This window comes from Rhinoderma darwinii, chromosome 6 (genome assembly GCF_050947455.1).
Source record: "Rhinoderma darwinii isolate aRhiDar2 chromosome 6, aRhiDar2.hap1, whole genome shotgun sequence".
NCBI classification, from domain to species: Eukaryota; Metazoa; Chordata; class Amphibia; order Anura; family Rhinodermatidae; genus Rhinoderma; species Rhinoderma darwinii.
The window spans coordinates 6,330,671-6,351,256 of record NC_134692.1 but is presented as its reverse complement, the minus strand read 5'-3'; the positions used below and the strand labels follow the sequence as shown (position 1 = coordinate 6,351,256).

At 38.4% G+C, this 20,586-nt stretch overlaps 1 protein-coding gene across 1 annotated transcript in view; it reads right to left on the bottom strand.

Moving 5' to 3' along the window:
- CNTNAP5 (contactin associated protein family member 5) overlaps positions 1-20,586 on the bottom strand; it is a 393,202-nt gene that overhangs the window by 294,607 nt on the left and 78,009 nt on the right. The window contains exon 2 of the mRNA XM_075829064.1: positions 12,490-12,588. Coding sequence (XP_075685179.1) covers positions 12,490-12,588 — 99 coding nt within the window. The remainder of the gene's footprint in view (positions 1-12,489; positions 12,589-20,586) is intronic.

Genomic DNA, 20,586 nt, shown 5'->3' with positions numbered 1-20,586 from the left:
TGTGGTGTAGTATAGAGGAGCTGTCAGTTCTCCTGTTTGGTGTAATATAGAGGAGCTGTCAGCTCTCCTGTGTGGTGTAGTATAGAGGATCAGTGAGCTCTCCTGTGTGGTGTAGTATAGAGGATCTGTCAGCTCTCCTGTGTGGTGTAGTATAGAGGAGCTGTCTGTTCTCCTGTGTGGTGTAGTATAGAGGAGCTGTCAGCTCTCCTGTGTGGTGTAGTATAGAGGAGCTGTCAGCTCTCCTGTGTGGTGTAGTATAGTGGATCTGTCAGTTCTCCTGTGTGGTGTAGTATAGAGGATCTGTCAGCTCTCCTGTGTGGTGTAGTATAGAGGAGCTGTCAGCTCTCCTGTGTGGTGTAGTATAGAGGAGCTGTCAGTTCTCCTGTTTGGTGTAATATAGAGGAGCTGTCAGCTCTCCTGTGTGGTGTAGTATAGAGGATCAGTGAGCTCTCCTGTGTGGTGTAGTATAGAGGATCTGTCAGCTCTCCTGTGTGGTGTAGTATAGAGGAGCTGTCAGCTCTCCTGTGTGGTGTAGTATAGAGGATTTGTCAACTCTCCTGTGTGGTGTAGTATAGAGGATCTGTCAGCTCTCCTGTGTGGTGTAGTATAGAGGATCTGTCAGTTCTCCTGTGTGGTGTAGTATAGAGGATCTGTCAGCTCTCCTGTGTGGTGTAGTATAGAGGAGCTGTCAGCTCTCCTGTGTGGTGTAGTATAGAGGAGCTGTCAGTTCTCCTGTTTGGTGTAATATAGAGGAGCTGTCAGCTCTCCTGTGTGGTGTAGTATAGAGGATCAGTGAGCTCTCCTGTGTGGTGTAGTATAGAGGATCTGTCAGCTCTCCTGTGTGGTGTAGTATAGAGGAGCTGTCTGTTCTCCTGTGTGGTGTAGTATAGAGGATCTGTCAGCTCTCCTGTGTGGTGTAGTATAGAGGATCTGTCAGCTCTCCTGTGTGGTGTAGTATAGAGGATCTGTCAGTTCTCCTGTGTGGTGTAGTATAGACAGTGGCGGATTATCATTAGGGCGTTTCGGGCGGTCGCCCGGGGCCCAAGACTGCCAGGGGGCCCAAGGAGCCTATGACCGCCCGAACCCCCTCATGCCCAGTGGCGTCGCTAGCACCGGAGGGAGCCCCCGGTGCCAGGACCGCACCTGTCAGGCGAGGGGAGCTTTGCTTCTACTTAGCAGCCGTGGTCTGTGCTGCTTTAGAAGCTCCCCCTCCAGCCCCCCTTCCCTGCTCTAAACATCTCTGCTGCTAGCTGTCGGGACATGGGGGAGGGGAGACTGTCGGCGGGCTCTGTGCTGTGAGCAGGAGAAGAGCTGCAGTGAAGACATAAAAGGTAAGTGCATGTGTGTTTAATATCCATATTCATGTGTGTTTAATGTCCATATTCATGTATGTTTAATGTCCATATTCATGTATGTTTAATGTCCATATTCATGTATGTTTAATGTCCATATTCATGTGTTTACAAGGTGTACTTTGTGTATAATGTGCATACTCGTGTATAATGTGCCTACTTAGTGTATAATGTGCATACTCGTGTGTACTTTGTGTACTATGCATACTTTGTGTATAATGTGCCTACTTTGTGTACTTTGTGCATAATGTGTGTACTTTGTGTACTGTGCGTACTTTGTGCATAATGTGCGTACTTTGTACTGTGCGTACTTTGTGCATAATGTGCGGACTTTGTGCGTACTTTGTGCATAATGTGCGTACTTTGTGCGTACTTTGTGCATAATGTGCGTACTTTGTGCATAATGTGCGTACTTTGTGCATAATGTGGTACTTTGTGTACTGTGCATACTTTGTGCATAATGTGCCTACTTTGTGCATAATGTGCGTACTTTGTGCATAATGTGGTACTTTGTGTACTGTGCATACTTTGTGCATAATGTGCATACTTTGTGCATAATGTGCCTACTTTGTGCATAATGTGCGTACTTTGTGCATAATGTGCCTACTTTGTGCATAATGTGCGTACTTTGTGTACTTTGTGCATAATGTGGGTACTTTGTGCATAATGTGCGTACTTTGTGCATAATGTGCCTACTTTGTGCATAATGTGCGTACTTTGTGCATAATGTGCCTACTTTGTGCATAATGTGCGTACTTTGTGTACTTTGTGCATAATGTGTGTACTTTGTGCATAATGTGCGTACTTTGTGCATAATGTGCCTACTTTGTGCATAATGTGCGTACTTTGTGTACTTTGTGCATAATGTGTGTACTTTGTGCATAATGTGCGTACTTTGTGCATAATGTGCCTACTTTGTGCATAATGTGCGTACTTTGTGTACTTTGTGCATAATGTGTGTACTTTGTGCATAATGTGCGTACTTTGTGCATAATGTGGTACTTTGTGTACTGTGCATACTTTGTGCATAATGTGCGTACTTTGTGTACTTTGTGCATAATGTGCGTACTTTGTGCATAATGTGCCTACTTTGTGCATAATGTGCGTACTTTGTGTACTTTGTGCATAATGTGCGTACTTTGTGCATAATGTGCATACTTTGTGTACTTTGTGCATAATGTCCTTACTTTGTGCATAATGTGCGTACTTTGTGCATAATATGGTACTTTGTGTACTGTGCGTACTTTGTGCATAATGTGCCTACTTTGTGTACTTTGTGCATAATGTGGTACTTTGTGTACTTTGTGCATAATGTGCGTACTTTGTGCATAATGTGCCTACTTTGTGTACTTTGTGCATAATGTGCGTACTTTGTGCATAATGTGCGTACTTTGTGCATAATGTGCGTACTTTGTGCATAATTTGCGTACTTTGTGCATAATGTGGTACTTTGTGTACTGTGCGTACTTTGTGCATAATGTGCCTACTTTGTGTACTTTGTGCATAATGTGGTACTTTGTGTACTGTGCGTACTTTGTGCATAATGTGCATAATGTGCGTACTTTGTGCATAATGTGCGTACTTTGTGCATAATGTGCGTACTGTGTGTACTTTGTGCATAATGTGCCTACTTTGTGTACTAGTGTTTAGGTAGTGTTAGCAATAGTTACGGCGCGGCAGGGTGGTGGTGGAGAAGGGGGGCCCAAGTTTGGGTAACAGCCCAGGGCCCATGGTCTTCTTAATCCGCCACTGAGTATAGAGGATCTGTCAGTTCTCCTGTCTGGTGTAATATACAGGACCTGTCGGCTCTCCACCGATTCTATCTCCTGGTACATCACTCATTTATAATGCAGGATCAATGAGGGAGAAATGATGTCAGCCTTTTACTTTCAGTCCCTCTTTCATTGGGAGATCTTTTATAGAAAAATGAGTTGTCAACACCTGAGCGCCAAAGATATTTTCATAAATCGAATAAGTTTCTTGATTAAAATTTTCAAGCGGCTCAAAGTAAAATACATTTTCCTTCTTCTTTAAATTAACATAATTCTCTTTGTTCACAGAAAATAAAAAGACTGTGTCAGGAACGAAAGACGAGGGATTTGCAGAGATTATGGTGAATGTGCGTGGTTAAGTCAGTATTATGCTACGGTTGTACTAATAGACGGGGACCGGTGTCATAAGTAATGGAAACTATCGAGAACAATAAGAAGCTGATTCCATGAATGAAATGACATCAGATTGACGGCACCAGGAATGACACTTCTGCAGAGCAACACTTCCCAAGTAACAAGTGCAGCTTATATTATGCACATTCAGCCGGATACTATTCAATACATGTCTGCGTTCTGCAATTTCAGCCACATAATTCCCCTAGATGGAATCACAGAGCAGCTTATTACTGAACAGATTTACTGCGGCCCGTAACAAGGCGGTATATATGGGGCAGTTTTTATTCATACTGAATAGCACAAGGTGACAGGTAATTTCCATAAATTATACATATTGCTTTGACATGTGCAGTTTTAAAGTATTACTTGTCTTGTACTGATCCTGAGTTACAACTTGTATTATACTCCAGAGCTGCACTCATGATTCTGCAGTTTTAAGGTCAATTTTACAGCATTCCCTGCTCGGGCATTGTCTGCACAAAGCTTGCTCTGGTGATTCGTATTCTGGAAAGTATGATCTTTACACCAGGCACTGTACAGTAATCTGGGATAGGAAAAACTAACTGCCCCCCCCCCCCTCTTTTGCATTTAAAGAGCTCAGCAGGGGACACAATGTATTTTCTACCTGTGCTGCTGTACAGGGGCCCAGTAAGTAAATAACCTGCTACCACTTTAAAAAGCAGCTGATGGCTTCCTACTGTCTATTAAATTGCATGTAAGGAACTGAGCTAACTTCTTGGTTCTTAATTACTGGTAGATTGTAAGAAAGATATATGGGGGAGCTCTACATTATAAGCTATTGGAGAACAAGGGGCCCATTTCCTTTTTTTTTTGTATGGGGTCCCTTTGCTGCCTGTGTCCGCCCTTTTAGCTCAGAGAAGCTACTAGAGAAGCTTGTTTACTGACTTCAATATAAACTAGGAAAATTATGAGTGCAGCTCTGGAGTATAATACAGAATGTAACTCAGGATCAGTACAGGATTAATAATGTAATGTATGTACACAGTGACTCCAACAGCAGAATAGTAAGTGCAGCTCTGGAGTATAATACAGGATATAACTCAGGATCAGTACAGGATAAGTAATGTAATGTATGTACACAGTGACTCCACCAGCAGAATAGTGAGTGCAGCTCTGGAGTATAATACAGGATATAACTCAGGATCAGTACAGGATAAGTAATGTAATGTATGTACACAGCGACTCCACCAGCAGAATAGTGAGTGCAGCTCTGGAGTATAATACAGGATGTAACTCAGGATCAGTACAGGATTAGTAATTTAATGTATGTACACAGTGACTCCACCAGCAGAATAGTGAGTGCAGCTCTGGAGTATAATACAGGATGTAACTCAGGATCAGTACAGGATTAGTAATGTAATGTATGTACACAGTGACTCCACCAGCAGAATAGTGAGTGCAGCTCTGGAGTATAATACAGGATACATGAAAGTTCTTTAACAGGTTCCCGACCGCTGGCCGTAAATATACGGCCAGCAGTCAGGGTCTCTAAAGTCCGGCGTATAGTATATATACGGCCGCACTTCAGAGACTGTGCACGCGCGATCGCGTGCACACAGCTCTATGCCCTGGCTGTTGCTAACAGCCATGGGCACTGGGCAGAATGTCAGGGGTCAATCTTTTGGCCCCTGAACATGTGATCGCTGTGACAACCAATCACAGCGATCACATGCATTTCTGCTTAGAAAACAGTGTGCACGCGATCGCGTGCACACAGCCCTGTGCCCTCGCTGTTACCAACAGCTCTGGGCACTGGGCAGAGTATCAGGGACCAATCTGATGGTCCCTGAACATGTGGTCGCTGTGACAACCAATCACAGCGATCACATGCATTTCTGCTTATAAAACAGTGTGCACGCGATCGCGTGCACACAGCCCTGTGCCCGCGATCGCGTGCACACAGCCCTGTGCCCTCGCTGTTACCAACAGCTCTGGGCACTGGGCAGAGTATCAGGGACCAATCTGATGGTCCCTGAACATGTGGTCGCTGTGAAAATCACAGCGACCACATTTGTTTTATTTTGAGTTTTCTGGCAGTAAATCTCCTGCCTCTTTTCTTCTCCTCAAATATTGTTTCAGTTTGAGGAGAAAAAGAGACTCGGGAGAATTGCTGCCAGAAGATTACAGTGAAAAAAAAACAAACAGTTACACTATAAAACATTCTCTGTATAGATAGATTTCTATCTATCTATACAATCTATCTATCCATCTATCTTTTTTTCTATCTATCTACCTTTCTTTCTTTTATTCTATTAGAATAGGCAGGTAGGGAGTATATAATTATATATATATCCACATATATATAATATATATAGCAATAGCGGTTTATTTTTTTGTTAGCGGTAGTGTAGATATATATAGCAGTTAGGCCCCATGCACACGACAGCAAAAAACCTCCGTTTTTGCGGACCGCAACTGCGGTCCGCAAAAACTGAGCCATTCACTTTCATTGAACGCTGACACCTTTCAGTAGCACTACGGAAGGGTGTCAGTGCCGTGGAAATGTTCCGGGAATTATGGAACATGTCCGTTCTTTCGCATTTTGCGGGCCGTGCTCCCATACTTTGTATGGGAGCACGGCCCGAAAATGCGGCTGTCAGTCAGCGGCCGGCCGTGCCCGCGATCGCGGACAGCAATTGCGGGCACGGTCGTGTGCATGGGGCCTTAGTTTGTGTGTTTTATAAAAAAAATAAAAAAATAAAATTTGTTTAGTTAGTGTTAGTGTTAGTTACGTTATGGCGAGGAAGTTGTTTAGCGCCGAGGAGGCATACGCCATGCTGTGGTCTGAGTCGGAGACCGCATCAGAGATGGCGTTCGAGATGGAACCTGTTTTAGGTAGTGACGATGACAGCGTCACTTCAGGTTCATCTTCAGGGGACGTTGTCCCTGATGCAGTCGAAACTGCAGAACATGAAAGCGCAGGGCCAAGTAGCGCTGTAGCACGGGACAGCCTGGTCCCTCCAGTCCAGGCTCTTGTATGGGCACCTGCCCCATCTTTTGGGCCTAGAATCCACGGATTTACTGCCACTCCTGGCATAACCGTGGACAATACAAATTTTGTCCAAATGGATTACTTCCATTTATTTATAACGGACGACATCCTAAATCAGATTGTCCACGAAACAAATTTATATGCCACGCAATATATAAGGCAGAAACCTTCATCCACCCATGCCAGAGATTGGACGCCCACCAATTTGCAGGAATTAAAAAAAAATTTGGGGCTCACCCTAAATATGGGTATTGTCAAAAAGCCCTCCATTAGGTCTTACTGGTCAACAAGACCCGCCCAAGCCACCCCAGTATATTCTGCAGTAATGCCCAGGTCTCGTTATGAGACAATAATGAGGTTCCTCCACTTCAATGACAACGCACAGGCCCCCCCAAGTACCGATGCAAACCGGGATCGGTTGTTCAAAATAAGACCGCTAATAAATTCCCTGAATAATTTATTTCTGCAACTCTACACCCCTGAGCAGAATGTAAGTGTGGACGAGCAGATATTTTGGAAGTGTTATAGAAACTCTGTTGAGTTTTGTAAAACCAGCTTTGAAAAAAAGCGATATGTGAAATAATCTTCTTCTATCGTCCGCCCTCCTACATCTCTATGTGATAAATAAGGCCACATATTTGGTATCCCCGTGCACGGGAGAAGTGGCAGAATGTGAACGGAGATTAATTTTGACCGTGGTCTATACCGTGTGTGAAAAATGCTGGTATAAACTGACGCATTTGCTAAAAAATTGCTAATTTTATTTTGTTCCATCTTATTCAAGAAACTTTCAGAAGAAAACTGGACTGTCTAAAAATATGATAAACCCCTTGAAGAAAACCTTGTGGGGTCTGCTTGCGTGAATGAAGTCATTTATGGGGTGATTCTAATCTTTCAGCAGCATTACACCCCCCAGAAAACAGTATGCGGCTATAAAGTCAAGTGCAGAATTCCTGGACCGAAAAGGCCAAAAAGCCTCCTTTTATGCCAAGCCCTGGCACATGCCCGCACAGTGAATAAGGCACACATATTTGGTATCCCATGCACGGGAGAAGTGGAAGAATGTGAAAGGAGATGAATTTTGGCCGTGGTCTATACCGTGTGTGAAAAATACTGGCATAAACTGACGCATTTGCTAAAAAAGTGCTGATTTTATTTTGTTCCATCTTATTCAAGAAACTTTCAGAAGAAAACTGGACTGTCTAAAAATATGATAAACCCCTTGAAGGAAACCTTGTGGGGTCTACTTGTGCGAATGAAGTCATTTATGGGGTGATTCTAATGTTTCAGCAGCATTACACCCCCCAGAAAACAGTATGCGGCTCTAAAATCAAATGCAAAATTCCTGGACCAAAAAGCCTCCTTTTATGCCAAGCCCTGGCACATGCCCGCACAGTGAATAAGGCACACATATTTGGTATCCCCATGCACGGGAGAAGTGGAAGAATGTGAAAGGAGATGAATTTTGACCGTGGTCTATACCGTGTGTGAAAAATGCTAGCCTAAACTGACGCATTTGCTAAAAAAGTGCTGATTTTATTTTGTTCCATCTTATTCAAGAAACTTTCAGAAGAAAACTGGACTGTCTAAAAATATGATAAACCCCTTGAAGGAAACCTTGTGGGGTCTACTTGTGTGAATGAAGTCATTTATGGGGTGATTCTAATGTTTCAGCAGCATTAGGCCCCCCAGAAAACAGTATACGGCTATAAAATCAAATGCAAAATTCCTGGACCGAAAAGGCCAAAAAGCCTCCTTTTATGCCAAGCCCTGGCACATGCCCGCACAGCGAATAAGGCACACATATTTGGTATCCCCATGCACGGGAGAAGTGGAAGAATGTGAAAGGAGATTAATTTTGTCCGTGGACTATACCGTGTGTGAAAAATACTAGCCTAAACTGACGCATTTGCTAAAAAAGTGCTGATTTTATTTTGTTCCATCTTATTCAAGAAACTTTCAGAAGAAAACTGGACTTGCTAAAAATATGATAAACCCCTTGAAGGAAACCTTGTGGGGTCTACTTGTGTGAATGAAGTCATTTATGGGGTGATTCTAATGTTTCAGCAGCATTAGGCCCCCCAGAAAACAGTATACGGCTCTAAAATCAAATGCAAAATTCCTGGACCGAAAAGGCCAAAAAGCCTCCTTTTATGCCAAGCCCTGGCACATGCCCGCACAGCGAATAAGGCTCACATATTTGGTATCCCCATGCACGGGAGAAGTGGAAGAATGTGAAAGGAGATTAATTTTGTCCGTGGTCCATACCGTGTGTGAAAAATGCTAGCATAAACCGACGCAATTGTTAAATTCTTGATTTTTTTCCAATTTTGCCCACTTTAGAGAAAAAAAAAATAATTATATATACTGACAAATGCCACTAAAACAAAGCCCTATCTGTCCTTTAAAAAGAGTGTAAAATTCAAAGATGAACTTTATTCACCTGCTGAGTTATAGTCATCTAAAGAAGCGCATAGCAAAATTGTGAAATTTGCTCTGGTCATTTAGCTGTAAAACAGCCTAGTCCTTAACCGGTTAATAAAGTAGATGGATACAAGTGACGCGTTTCGGAACCGGACCGGCTCATTCCTCAGGCAGTATCACAGGGATATACGTTCCTTGTGATACTGCCTGGGGAAGGAGCCGGTCCGGCTCTGAAACGCGTCACTTGTATCCATCTACTTTATTAAAGAACTTTCAAGTACCCACAGTGTTTGCCTCCTTTGCCATGCGACACTAAGGAACCTTCATCGCACCTCTTCAAAAAGGGAACAGTGCCGCTCGTAGGGCTGATTCTTGGGAATTTCCCAATACACTGCTACCATTTCTGACAACCGGACAAAGAATTTGTATCCGGCACAACCCGTGGCCTACAATTCCCTGCATAATCCACAAATTCAAGACTCAGTCTACAGGCATGTCGTGCTCCTAGAACAACATCACCAGGTGAGCATATCACTACAACACCATCCACTCCACATCTCTTTGGTTAATGCCCGATGTTTGCGCCATTTTTTACTTTTCAGTTTTGATTGCCTTAACAGAGATATGTCTGGTGGAGCCTCCACACCAGTCTTAGGGGACAAACCTTTAATAAGATGCAGATATTTAAAGCTGGGAGAAGATGAAAGAAAATGATTTACTGACGCATGCTTAGGCTCTGTTTAGATCTGCGTCAGAGGTTCAGAACCTTTCACAGATTCTGTCAGATTGTACGAGGGGAAAAAAAGGTGTGCCGCTGGCGGCACGTGAAATTTACAGACACCAAAATGGAACCTGTTGATCCCCATTATGTCAACAGGGTGTCTCGTGCGAAACTAGGAAACCAGGAGGCAGATGCGAACAAAGCCTAAATCCTGAGCCTCCTATCCCACCATAAAGCCAATTACTACACCCAATCTACAGTAGCATAAGCCTAAAAGGGATAGTCACCTCTTTGCAGTCTCAGATACACACACTGTGCTGCGCTGCCATAATACTTAATATTCAATCAATCAATCAATCAATCAATCAATCAATCAATCAATCAATCAATCAATCAATCAATCAATCAATCACTACAATAGATTTATGGTGTCACAATATGATGTTGGATTTTATTAAATCCTGTGCAATCTTCTTGCAGACGTCCTCAGAAGAATACAGGAGATGTTTATTGTGTTATGTCAATGCACTTAAAAGAGGCAACAAAACAGAATCTGTCAGTCGAGTTGTGTACATAGAAGTATGGGGGCCCTATAACAAAAATGGTAATTGGCTACCCATTATGGAGCCCGGTTTTGCTACTCAAGAAAAATAGGCCCATTAATGTTTCTTCATCAGAACTTTCCATAACCATTGGGCCAATTCCCTAACCCCTTGTCTGGCAACCACGCAGGTTCTCTTGAGAGGGTAAGCCTGCGCAGGTCCTCCTAACCCAATTGCAAAGGGAATGGGATTAACCAGAGCTGGGCACCCTCTCTACAAAGTCTCTATATCTTCTGCATGGTTTGCTCTATGGTATGTAAGCCCCTTCCATTGACAGTCCGCCATAAACAGCCCTTCAGAAATGGTTTCCTATTCATCTAAATGGGAGTCCACATTGGGTGCCATTAAAACTGGTTCAAGGGCGAGGGGGCATTGTTTGCATACATGGGGCGCTGCTTTATATGGATGTCCTGTATGATCCCTACCAGACTAATAAAACGTGGTAAATTATTAACATGATATAAAATATTACCAGTGATGTTTTCTAATTAGCGGCTCAAATATATTTAAGTGTCTACCTGCAAGAAGTGCCATTACCAGAGCCACCATTGTAAAGATCCATCATAATCATTCAGCATTTTCATCCCTTTCTACTCATAGTGAAAACATGGCGGCCTCTGCTAGAACTAAGAATAAATTTGGAACTGGAAAAATTATTTGATCCTGGACTTTAAGTTAGTTATGCTAATTGAACAATCCCTGTCCTTATGTGGTATTCGGATATACAGAAATCGTAGTGGTGGGTCCCCGTTTGGTATTATAAGGAGGAGAGCAGCTCTTGTCCTCGGCAACTAAGTTTAACCATATGGTCACCAATTAGCTTATAGTACCACATTTTCCCTGTGGCGCCACTTGCATGCTCCTCTTGTGATCACAGGGGCATTTACTTTTAGAAGGCCAGTCAGAATAATCAAGTTAACCCTTAACCATCAGTGTGGATTTAAACAAAAAGCAGGAGCATGAGGTTTTCCCAATAATTATATAAGTTAGATATGCCATAAATGTATGCATTTGCGGACATTTTTCTGTAGCAGGCTGTGAAAGCCTTGGGGCCCTTTTACACGGACCAACGATGTGCGTTTACAGAAGGCTGGTTCCCGATCATTGCACTGTGTAAACAGGACAACGATCAGCCGATGAACAAGCAAAACTCATATATCGGCTGATTGTATCTTTTTTGTAGCAGAAAATATAATCGGCAGCACAATAAACAGAGAGATGTGCTGCCAACATGATAAAAAAAGTACGGGGACGAGCGATCATAGTAAGAATCGTTCCCATACAAAACCGATCATTGTTCCATGTGAAAGGAGCAAACCAGCACCGATCAATGAGCTGTCTCGTTGATCGGAAACCCGTTGTTACGGCCAAAATGGGCCGATGTAAAAGGACCCTTGGTCCTGAGATTGTTGAGGGTTTGAGAATTGGGACCCCACGAATCCCCGGGACCAAGGGTTTGGTGGGGTCTCAATACTCAAACCCTCAACAATCTCAGGACCAAGGGGGGTCACAGTCTACAAAAGAAACTTAGCCAAATATGCATGGTCACTCCCAGTTAAAATTTAATGGGAAACATATAAAAAGCTAAATTAACACATGTATGAAACAGAGATATTGGAAAACCCCTTTACCCCCAACTTAGGGCACGGCCAGACGTGGTGGAGAATTTTCTACTGCAAATGTTGGTGCAGATTTGGGGCAATTACGCAACGAATCTGCACCAACATTTGCATATTTGACAGGTAATTCAGACGTTGCAGAAAAGACAGCGGACTTGCCACAGATTTCAGTTTTTGAATTGCAAAGGCTGAAATCCGCAGTGAAATTCCGCTTCTTCTCCGCAACAGCCAGTGCATGCTGGGAGGGAAAATTCTGCACCGCAGCCTATGGTCCGCAGCGGAGTTTTCCGCCACATCTGAACTAACTTGCCTAAAAATGTATTGAAACAAATGTAAAAACGACCGCTGGAGAATTCCACTGCGGACTGTCCGCAGCGAATTCCATAGCAATTCCGCCACGTCTGGCCATGCCCTTAGGGAAGAGACTTAACCTAATAAATTCAACTGTTGAATTCTTTACTTAAACAAGATTTTAATACAATGCACGTTTCTCTGTTTTAGGAGCTGATTTCAGCTGCAGAATCCTTCTTGATAAATTATTCATCAAAGCCGTCTCGGACAGTGACAGATACTTCAAACAGTGATCTTACCATCTTGACTGTTGAGCTTTGCATTGCTGAGGAGCATTTCTGAGGAGCTGTCAAATGCCGTCTGTGGAAGAGGAGACACCAGCGGATCGTCACAATTATCTGCAGAAGGAGGAAAGGACAAAAACATTGTCAATACCCCAAAAAAAGAAGCGATGGAGAGAAAAAAAAGACACAAGATGCCACAATGATTGATCCTTTACTAACCATAAATAACATTGTTTCTATTTACACTAAAATGGAATTTTTTTTTTACTTGTACCTAAGGGTATGTGCACACACACTAATTACGTCCGTATTTACGGACGTATTTCGGCCGCAAGTTCCGGACCGAACTCAGTGCAGGGAGCCGGGCTCCTAGCATCATACTTATGTACGACGCTAGGAGTCCCTGCCTCGCTGCCGGACAACTGTCCCGTACTGTAATCATGTTTTCAGTACGTGACAGTTGTCCTGCAGCGAGGCAGGGACTCCTAGCATCGTACATAAGTATGATGCTAGGAGCCCGGCTCCCTGCACTGAGTTCGGTCCGGAACTTGCTGCCGAAATACGTCCGTATATTACGGACGTAATTAGTGTGTGTGCACATACCCTAACTCTCTACATTGCATGACCCGAGCTCAATATACACAGACTGGAGAAAAAACATGTTACTTCCCAATCTGTACTGATCAAACAAAGGTTTCAACACATTGGGGTTTGTCTTTGCTCTTTGGTTATAGTGTTTTGTGCGCCTATTTTCTTGGCATATATATTGTTGAAAACATTTATTAATGTGTGTCTCAGAAAAAAGCATGATTTTCCACTCGTGAAAGGCACCACTTGACAATTCACTTGCATAAACTAGTTTTGTGGTGCAAAATACGGGTCCGAAGTTTACCACTAAATAGGTGGTGTAAAGAAGTGAAAGGAGTCTAACATGCAGCAAAATGCGCCAAATCAATCATACAGAATGCGCGTCAATTGGTGCATCTTCAGCCGAGCACCTCTTTCTGTAAGCGATCATTAATAAATCTGCCCCATTGTCCAAAATCGATGATATATCAAAATACATCTAAAATATATACGTATCACCCCTTGTTTATACTCATCCGTGAAAAAAGGAAAAGATAGATAAATACATTCTAAAAACATATAGCTGCCAATGTACAAAAATATAACTACTATAATGCTGGCCCTATATACAAGAATATAACTGCTATAATATTGCCCCCTATATACAAGAATATAACTACTATAATACTGCTCCTATATACAAGAATATAACTACTATAATACTGCCCCCTATATACAAGAATATAACTACCATAATACTGCCCCCTATATACAAGAATATAACTACTATAATACTGCTCCCATATACAAGAATATAACTACTATAATACTGCTCCTATATACAAGAATATAACGACTATAATACTGCCCCCCTATATACAAGAATATAACTACTATAATACTGCCCCCTATATACAAGAATATAAATACTATAATACTGCCCCCTATATACAAGAATATAACTGCTATAATACTGCCCCCTATATACAAGAATATAACTACTATAATACTGCTCCCTATATACAAGAATATAACTACAATAATACTGCTCCTATGTACAAGAATATAACTACTATAATACTGCCCCTATATACAAGAATATAACTACTATAATACTGCTCCATATTTACAAGAATATAACTACTATAATACTGCTCCTATATACAAGAATATAACTACTATAATACTGCCCCTATATACAAGAATATAACTACTATAATACTGCCCCCTATATACAAGAATATAACTACTATAATACTGCCCCCTATACAGAAGAATATAACCACTATAATACTGCTCCTATATATAGGAATATAACTACTCTAATACTGCTCCTATATACAAGAATATAACTACTATAATACTTTTCCTATATACAAGAATATAACTACTATAATATTGCCCCTATATACAAGAATATAACTACTATAATATTGCCCCTATATACAAGAATATAACTACTATAATACTGCCCCCTATATACAAGAATATAACTACTATAATACGGCCCCCTATATACAAGGATATAACTACTATAATACTGCCCCTATATACAAGAATATAACTACTGTAATACTGCCCCCTATATACAAGAATATAACTACTATAATACTGCCCCCTACATACAAGAATATAACTACTATAATACTGCCCCCTATATACAAGAATATAACTACTATAATACTGCCCCCTATATACAAGAATATAACTACTATAATACTGCTCCTATATACAAGAATATAACTACTATAATACTGCCCCCTATATACAAGAATATAACTACTATAACACTGCCCCTATATACAAGAATATAACTACTATAATACTGCCCCTATATACAAGAATATAACTACTATAATACTGCTCCTATATACAGGAATATAACTACTATAATACTGCCCACTATATACAAGAATATAACTACTATAATACTGCCCCCTATATACACGAATATAAGTACTATAATACTGCTCCTATATACAAGAATATAAATATAATACTGCCCTCTATATACAAGAATATTACGACTATAATACTGCTTCTGTATACAAGACTATAACTACTATAATACTGCCCCTATATACAAGAATATAACGACTATAATACTGCCCCGTATATACAGGAATATAACTACTATAATACTGCCCCCTATATACAAGAATATAATTACTATAATACTGCCCCTATATACAAGAATATAACTACTATAATACTGCCCCTATATACAAGTATATAACTACTATAATACTGCTCCTATATACAGGAATATAACTACTATAATACTGCCCACTATATACAAGAATATAACTACTAGAATACTGCCCCCTATATACAGGAATATAGCTACTATAATACTGCTCCTATATACAAGAATATAACTACTATAATACTGCTCCCATATACAGGAATATAACTACTATAATACTGCCCACTATATACAAGAATATAACTACTATAATACTGCCCCCTATATACAGGAATATAAGTACTATAATACTGCTCCTATATACAAGAATATAAATATAATACTGCCCTCTATATACAAGAATATTACGACTATAATACTGCTTCTGTATACAAGACTATAACTACTATAATACTGCCCCTATATACAAGAATATAACGACTATAATACTGCCCCGTATATACAGGAATATAACTACTATAATACTGCCCCCTATATACAAGAATATAATTACTATAATACTGCTGCTATATAAAAGAATATATCTACTATAATACTGCCTCCTATATACATATAACTACTATAATACTGCCCCTATATACAAGAATATAACTACTATAATACTGCCCCTATATACAAGTATATAACTACTATAATACTGCTCCTATATACAGGAATATAACTACTATAATACTGCCCACTATATACAAGAATATAACTACTAGAATACTGCCCCCTATATACAGGAATATAGCTACTATAATACTGCTCCTATATACAAGAATATAACTACTATAATACTGCTCCTATATACAGGAATATAACTACTATAATACTGCCCACTATATACAAGAATATAACTACTATAATACTGCCCCCTATATACAGGAATATAAGTACTATAATACTGCTCCTATATACAAGAATATAAATATAATACTGCCCTCTATATACAAGAATATAACGACTATAATACTGCTTCTGTATACAAGACTATAACTACTATAATACTGCCCCTATATACAAGAATATAACGACTATAATACTGCCCCGTATATACAGGAATATAACTACTATAATACTGCCCCCTATATACAAGAATATAATTACTATAATACTGCTGCTATATAAAAGAATATATCTACTATAATACTGCCTCCTATATACATATAACTACTATAATACTGCCCCTATATACAAGAATATAACTACTATAATACTGCCCCTATATACAAGTATATAACTACTATAATACTGCTCCTATATACAGGAATAGAACTACTATAATACTGCCCACTATATACAAGAATATAACTACTAGAATACTGCCCCCTATATACAGGAATATAGCTACTATAATACTGCTCCTATATACAAGAATATAACTACTATAATACTGCTCCCTATATACAAGAATATAACTACTATAATACTGCCTCCTATATACAAGAATATAACTACTATAATATTGCCCCCTATATACAAGAATATAACTACTATAATACTGCTCCTATATAGAAGAATATAACTACTATAATACTGCCCCTATATACAAGAATATAACTACTATAATACTGCCCCTATATACAATAATATAACTACTATAATACTTCTCCTATATACAGGAATATAACTACTATAATACTGCCCACTATATACAAGAATATAACTACTATAATACTGTCCCATATATACAGGAATATAGGTACTATAATAATGCTCCTATATACAAGAATATAACTACTATAATACTGCTCCCTATATATAAGAATATAACTACTATAATATTGTCTCTATATACAAGAATATAACTACTATAATGCTGCCCCCTATATACAAGAATATAACTACTATAATACTGCTCCTATATACAAGAATATAACTTCTATAATACTGCCCCTATATACAAGAATATAACTACTATAATACTGCCCCTACATACAAGAATATAACTACTATAATACTACCCCTATATATAAGAATATAACTACTATAATACTGCCTCCTATATACAAGAATATAACTACTATAACACTGCCCAAATATACAAGAATATAACTACTATAATACTGCTCCTATATACAAGAATATAACTACTATAATACTGCTCCTATATACAGGAATACAACTACTATAATACTGCCCACTATATACAAGAATATAACTACTATACTACTGCCCCCTATATACAGGAATATAAGTACTATAATACTGCTCCTATATACAAGAATATATCTACTATAACACTGCCCCTATATACAAGAATATAACTACTATAATACTGCCTTCTATATACAAGAATATAACTACTATAATACTGCTCCTATATACAAGAATATAAATATAATACTGCCCTCTATATACAAGAATATAACTACTATAATACTGTCCCTATATACAAGAATATAACTACTATAATACTGCTCCTATATACAAGAATATAACTACTATAATACTGCTCCTATATACAAGAATATAACTACTATAACACTGCCCCTATATACAAGAATATAACTACTATAATACTGCCTTCTATATACAAGAATATAACTACTATAATACTACCCCCTATGTACAAGAATATAACTACTATAATACTGCCCCTATATACAAGAATATAACTACTATAATACTACCCCCTATGTACAAGAATATGACTACTATAATACTGCCCCTATATACAAGAATATAACTACTATAATACTGCCCCTATATACAAGAATATAACTACTATAATACTGCTCCTATATACAAGAATATAACTACTATAACACTGCCCCTATATACAAGAATATAACTACTATAATACTGCCTTCTATATACAAGAATATAACTACTATAATACTACCCCCTATGTACAAGAATATAACTACTATAATACTGCCCCTATATACAAGAATATAACTACTATAATACTACCTTCTATGTACAAGAATATAACTACTATAATACTGCCCCTATATACAAGAATATAACTACTATAATACTGCCCTCTATATACAAGAATATAACTACTATAAAACTGCTCCTATATACAAGAATATAACTACTATAATACTGCTCCTATATACAAGAATATAACTACTATAATACTGCTCCTATATACAAGAATATAAGTACTATAATGCTGATCCTATATACAAGAATATAACTACTATAATACTGCTCCTATATACAAGAATATAACTGCTATAATACTGCCCCTATATACAAGAATATAACTACTATAATACTGCCCCCTATATACAAGAATATAACTACTATAATACTGCCCCCTATACAGAAGAATATAACCACTATAATACTGCTCCTATATATAGGAATATAACTACTATAATACTGCTCCTATATACAAGAATATAAGTACTATAATACTGCTCCTATATACAAGAATATAACTGCTATAATACTGCCCCTATATACAAGAATATAACTACTATAATACTGCCCCCTATATACAAGAATATAACTACTATAATACTGCCCCCTATACAGAAGAATATAACCACTATAATACTGCTCCTATATATAGGAATATAACTACTATAATACTGCTCCTATATACAAGACTATAACTACTATAATACTGCCCCTATATACAAGAATATAACGACTATAATACTGCCCCGTATATACAGGAATATAACTACCATAATACTGCCCCCTATATACAAGAATATAACTACTATAATACTGCTCCTATATACAAGAATATAACTACTATAATACTGCTCCTATATACAAGAATATAACGACTATAATACTGCCCCCCTATATACAAGAATATAACTACTATAATACTGCTCCTATATACAAGAATATAAATATAATACTGCCCTCTATATACAAGAATATAACTACTATAATACTGTCCCTATATACAAGAATATAACTACTATAATACTGCTCCTATATACAAGAATATAACTACTATAATACTGCCTCCTATATACAAGAATATAACTACTATAATACTGCCCCTATATACAAGAATATAAATACTATAATACTGCCCCCTATATACAAGAATATAACTACTATAATACTGCTCCTATATACAAGAATATAAATATAATACTGCCCTCTATATACAAGAATATAACTACTATAATACTGTCCCTATATACAAGAATATAACTACTATAATACTGCTCCTATATACAAGAATATAACTACTATAATACTGCCTCCTATATACAAGAATATAACTACTATAATACTGCCCCTATATACAAGAATATAACTACTATAATACTGCCCCCTATATACAAGAATATAACTACTATAATACTGCCCCTATATACAAGAATATAACTACTATAATACTGCCCCCTATATACAAGAATATAACGACTATAATACTGCTCCTATATACAAGAATATAACTACTATAATACTGCCCCTATATACAAGAATATAACTACTATAATACTGCCCCCTATATACAAGAATATAACTATTATAATACTGCCCCTATATACAAGAATATAACTACTATAATACTGCCCCTAAGAAAAATATGATCCTGAAATACAGTATTTATTTGTTTATGTGACCCAATTTTTCTTTCTTCATCTTCATGATATACTCTAAGCATAATGCCCTTTATAGTGGCGCAGAGATGAGGTGAGCGCATAAAATGTGTGTGTTCTCTTATTTGCTTATTTTGCATTTAGAAACTGCGCTAGCTATATTTAAAATAATACAAATTTAAATATGAATTCCTCTTTTACCCTCCTTTGTTTAGAATTGCATGAATTTCACCATTAGATTTCTAGTGAATGGGTAATGAGCTTTTTTTTACTAGATACAAATAATGACTATGTAAATGTAATCTTGTGTCATCTCACCTGTGTAATGCTTTATTAAATATTTGTACATGTTATCGTTTTCTACAGCAGAATTGTGAGGTCAAGTGCACCGTAATTTTGTGTAAAATAAAACGTTATAGAAAACCCCTTATCACATGAAGCATTAATGGGAATATATAATGCATTACATACAGCACAGGAGGGTTTATATAATGTATCAAATACAGCACTGGAGGGTGTATATAATGGATCACATACAGCACTGGAGGCTTTATATAATGTATCACATACAGCACTGGAGGCTTTATATAATGTATGACATACAGCACTGGAGACTTTATATAATGTATCACATACAGTACTGGAGGCTTTATATAATGTATCACATACAGCACTGGAGGCTTTATATAATGTATCACATGCAGCACTGGAGGCTTTATATAATGTATCACATACAGCACTGGAGTGTGTATATAATGTATCACATACAGCACTGGAGGCTTTATATAATGTATGACATACAGCACTGGAGACTTTATATAATGTATC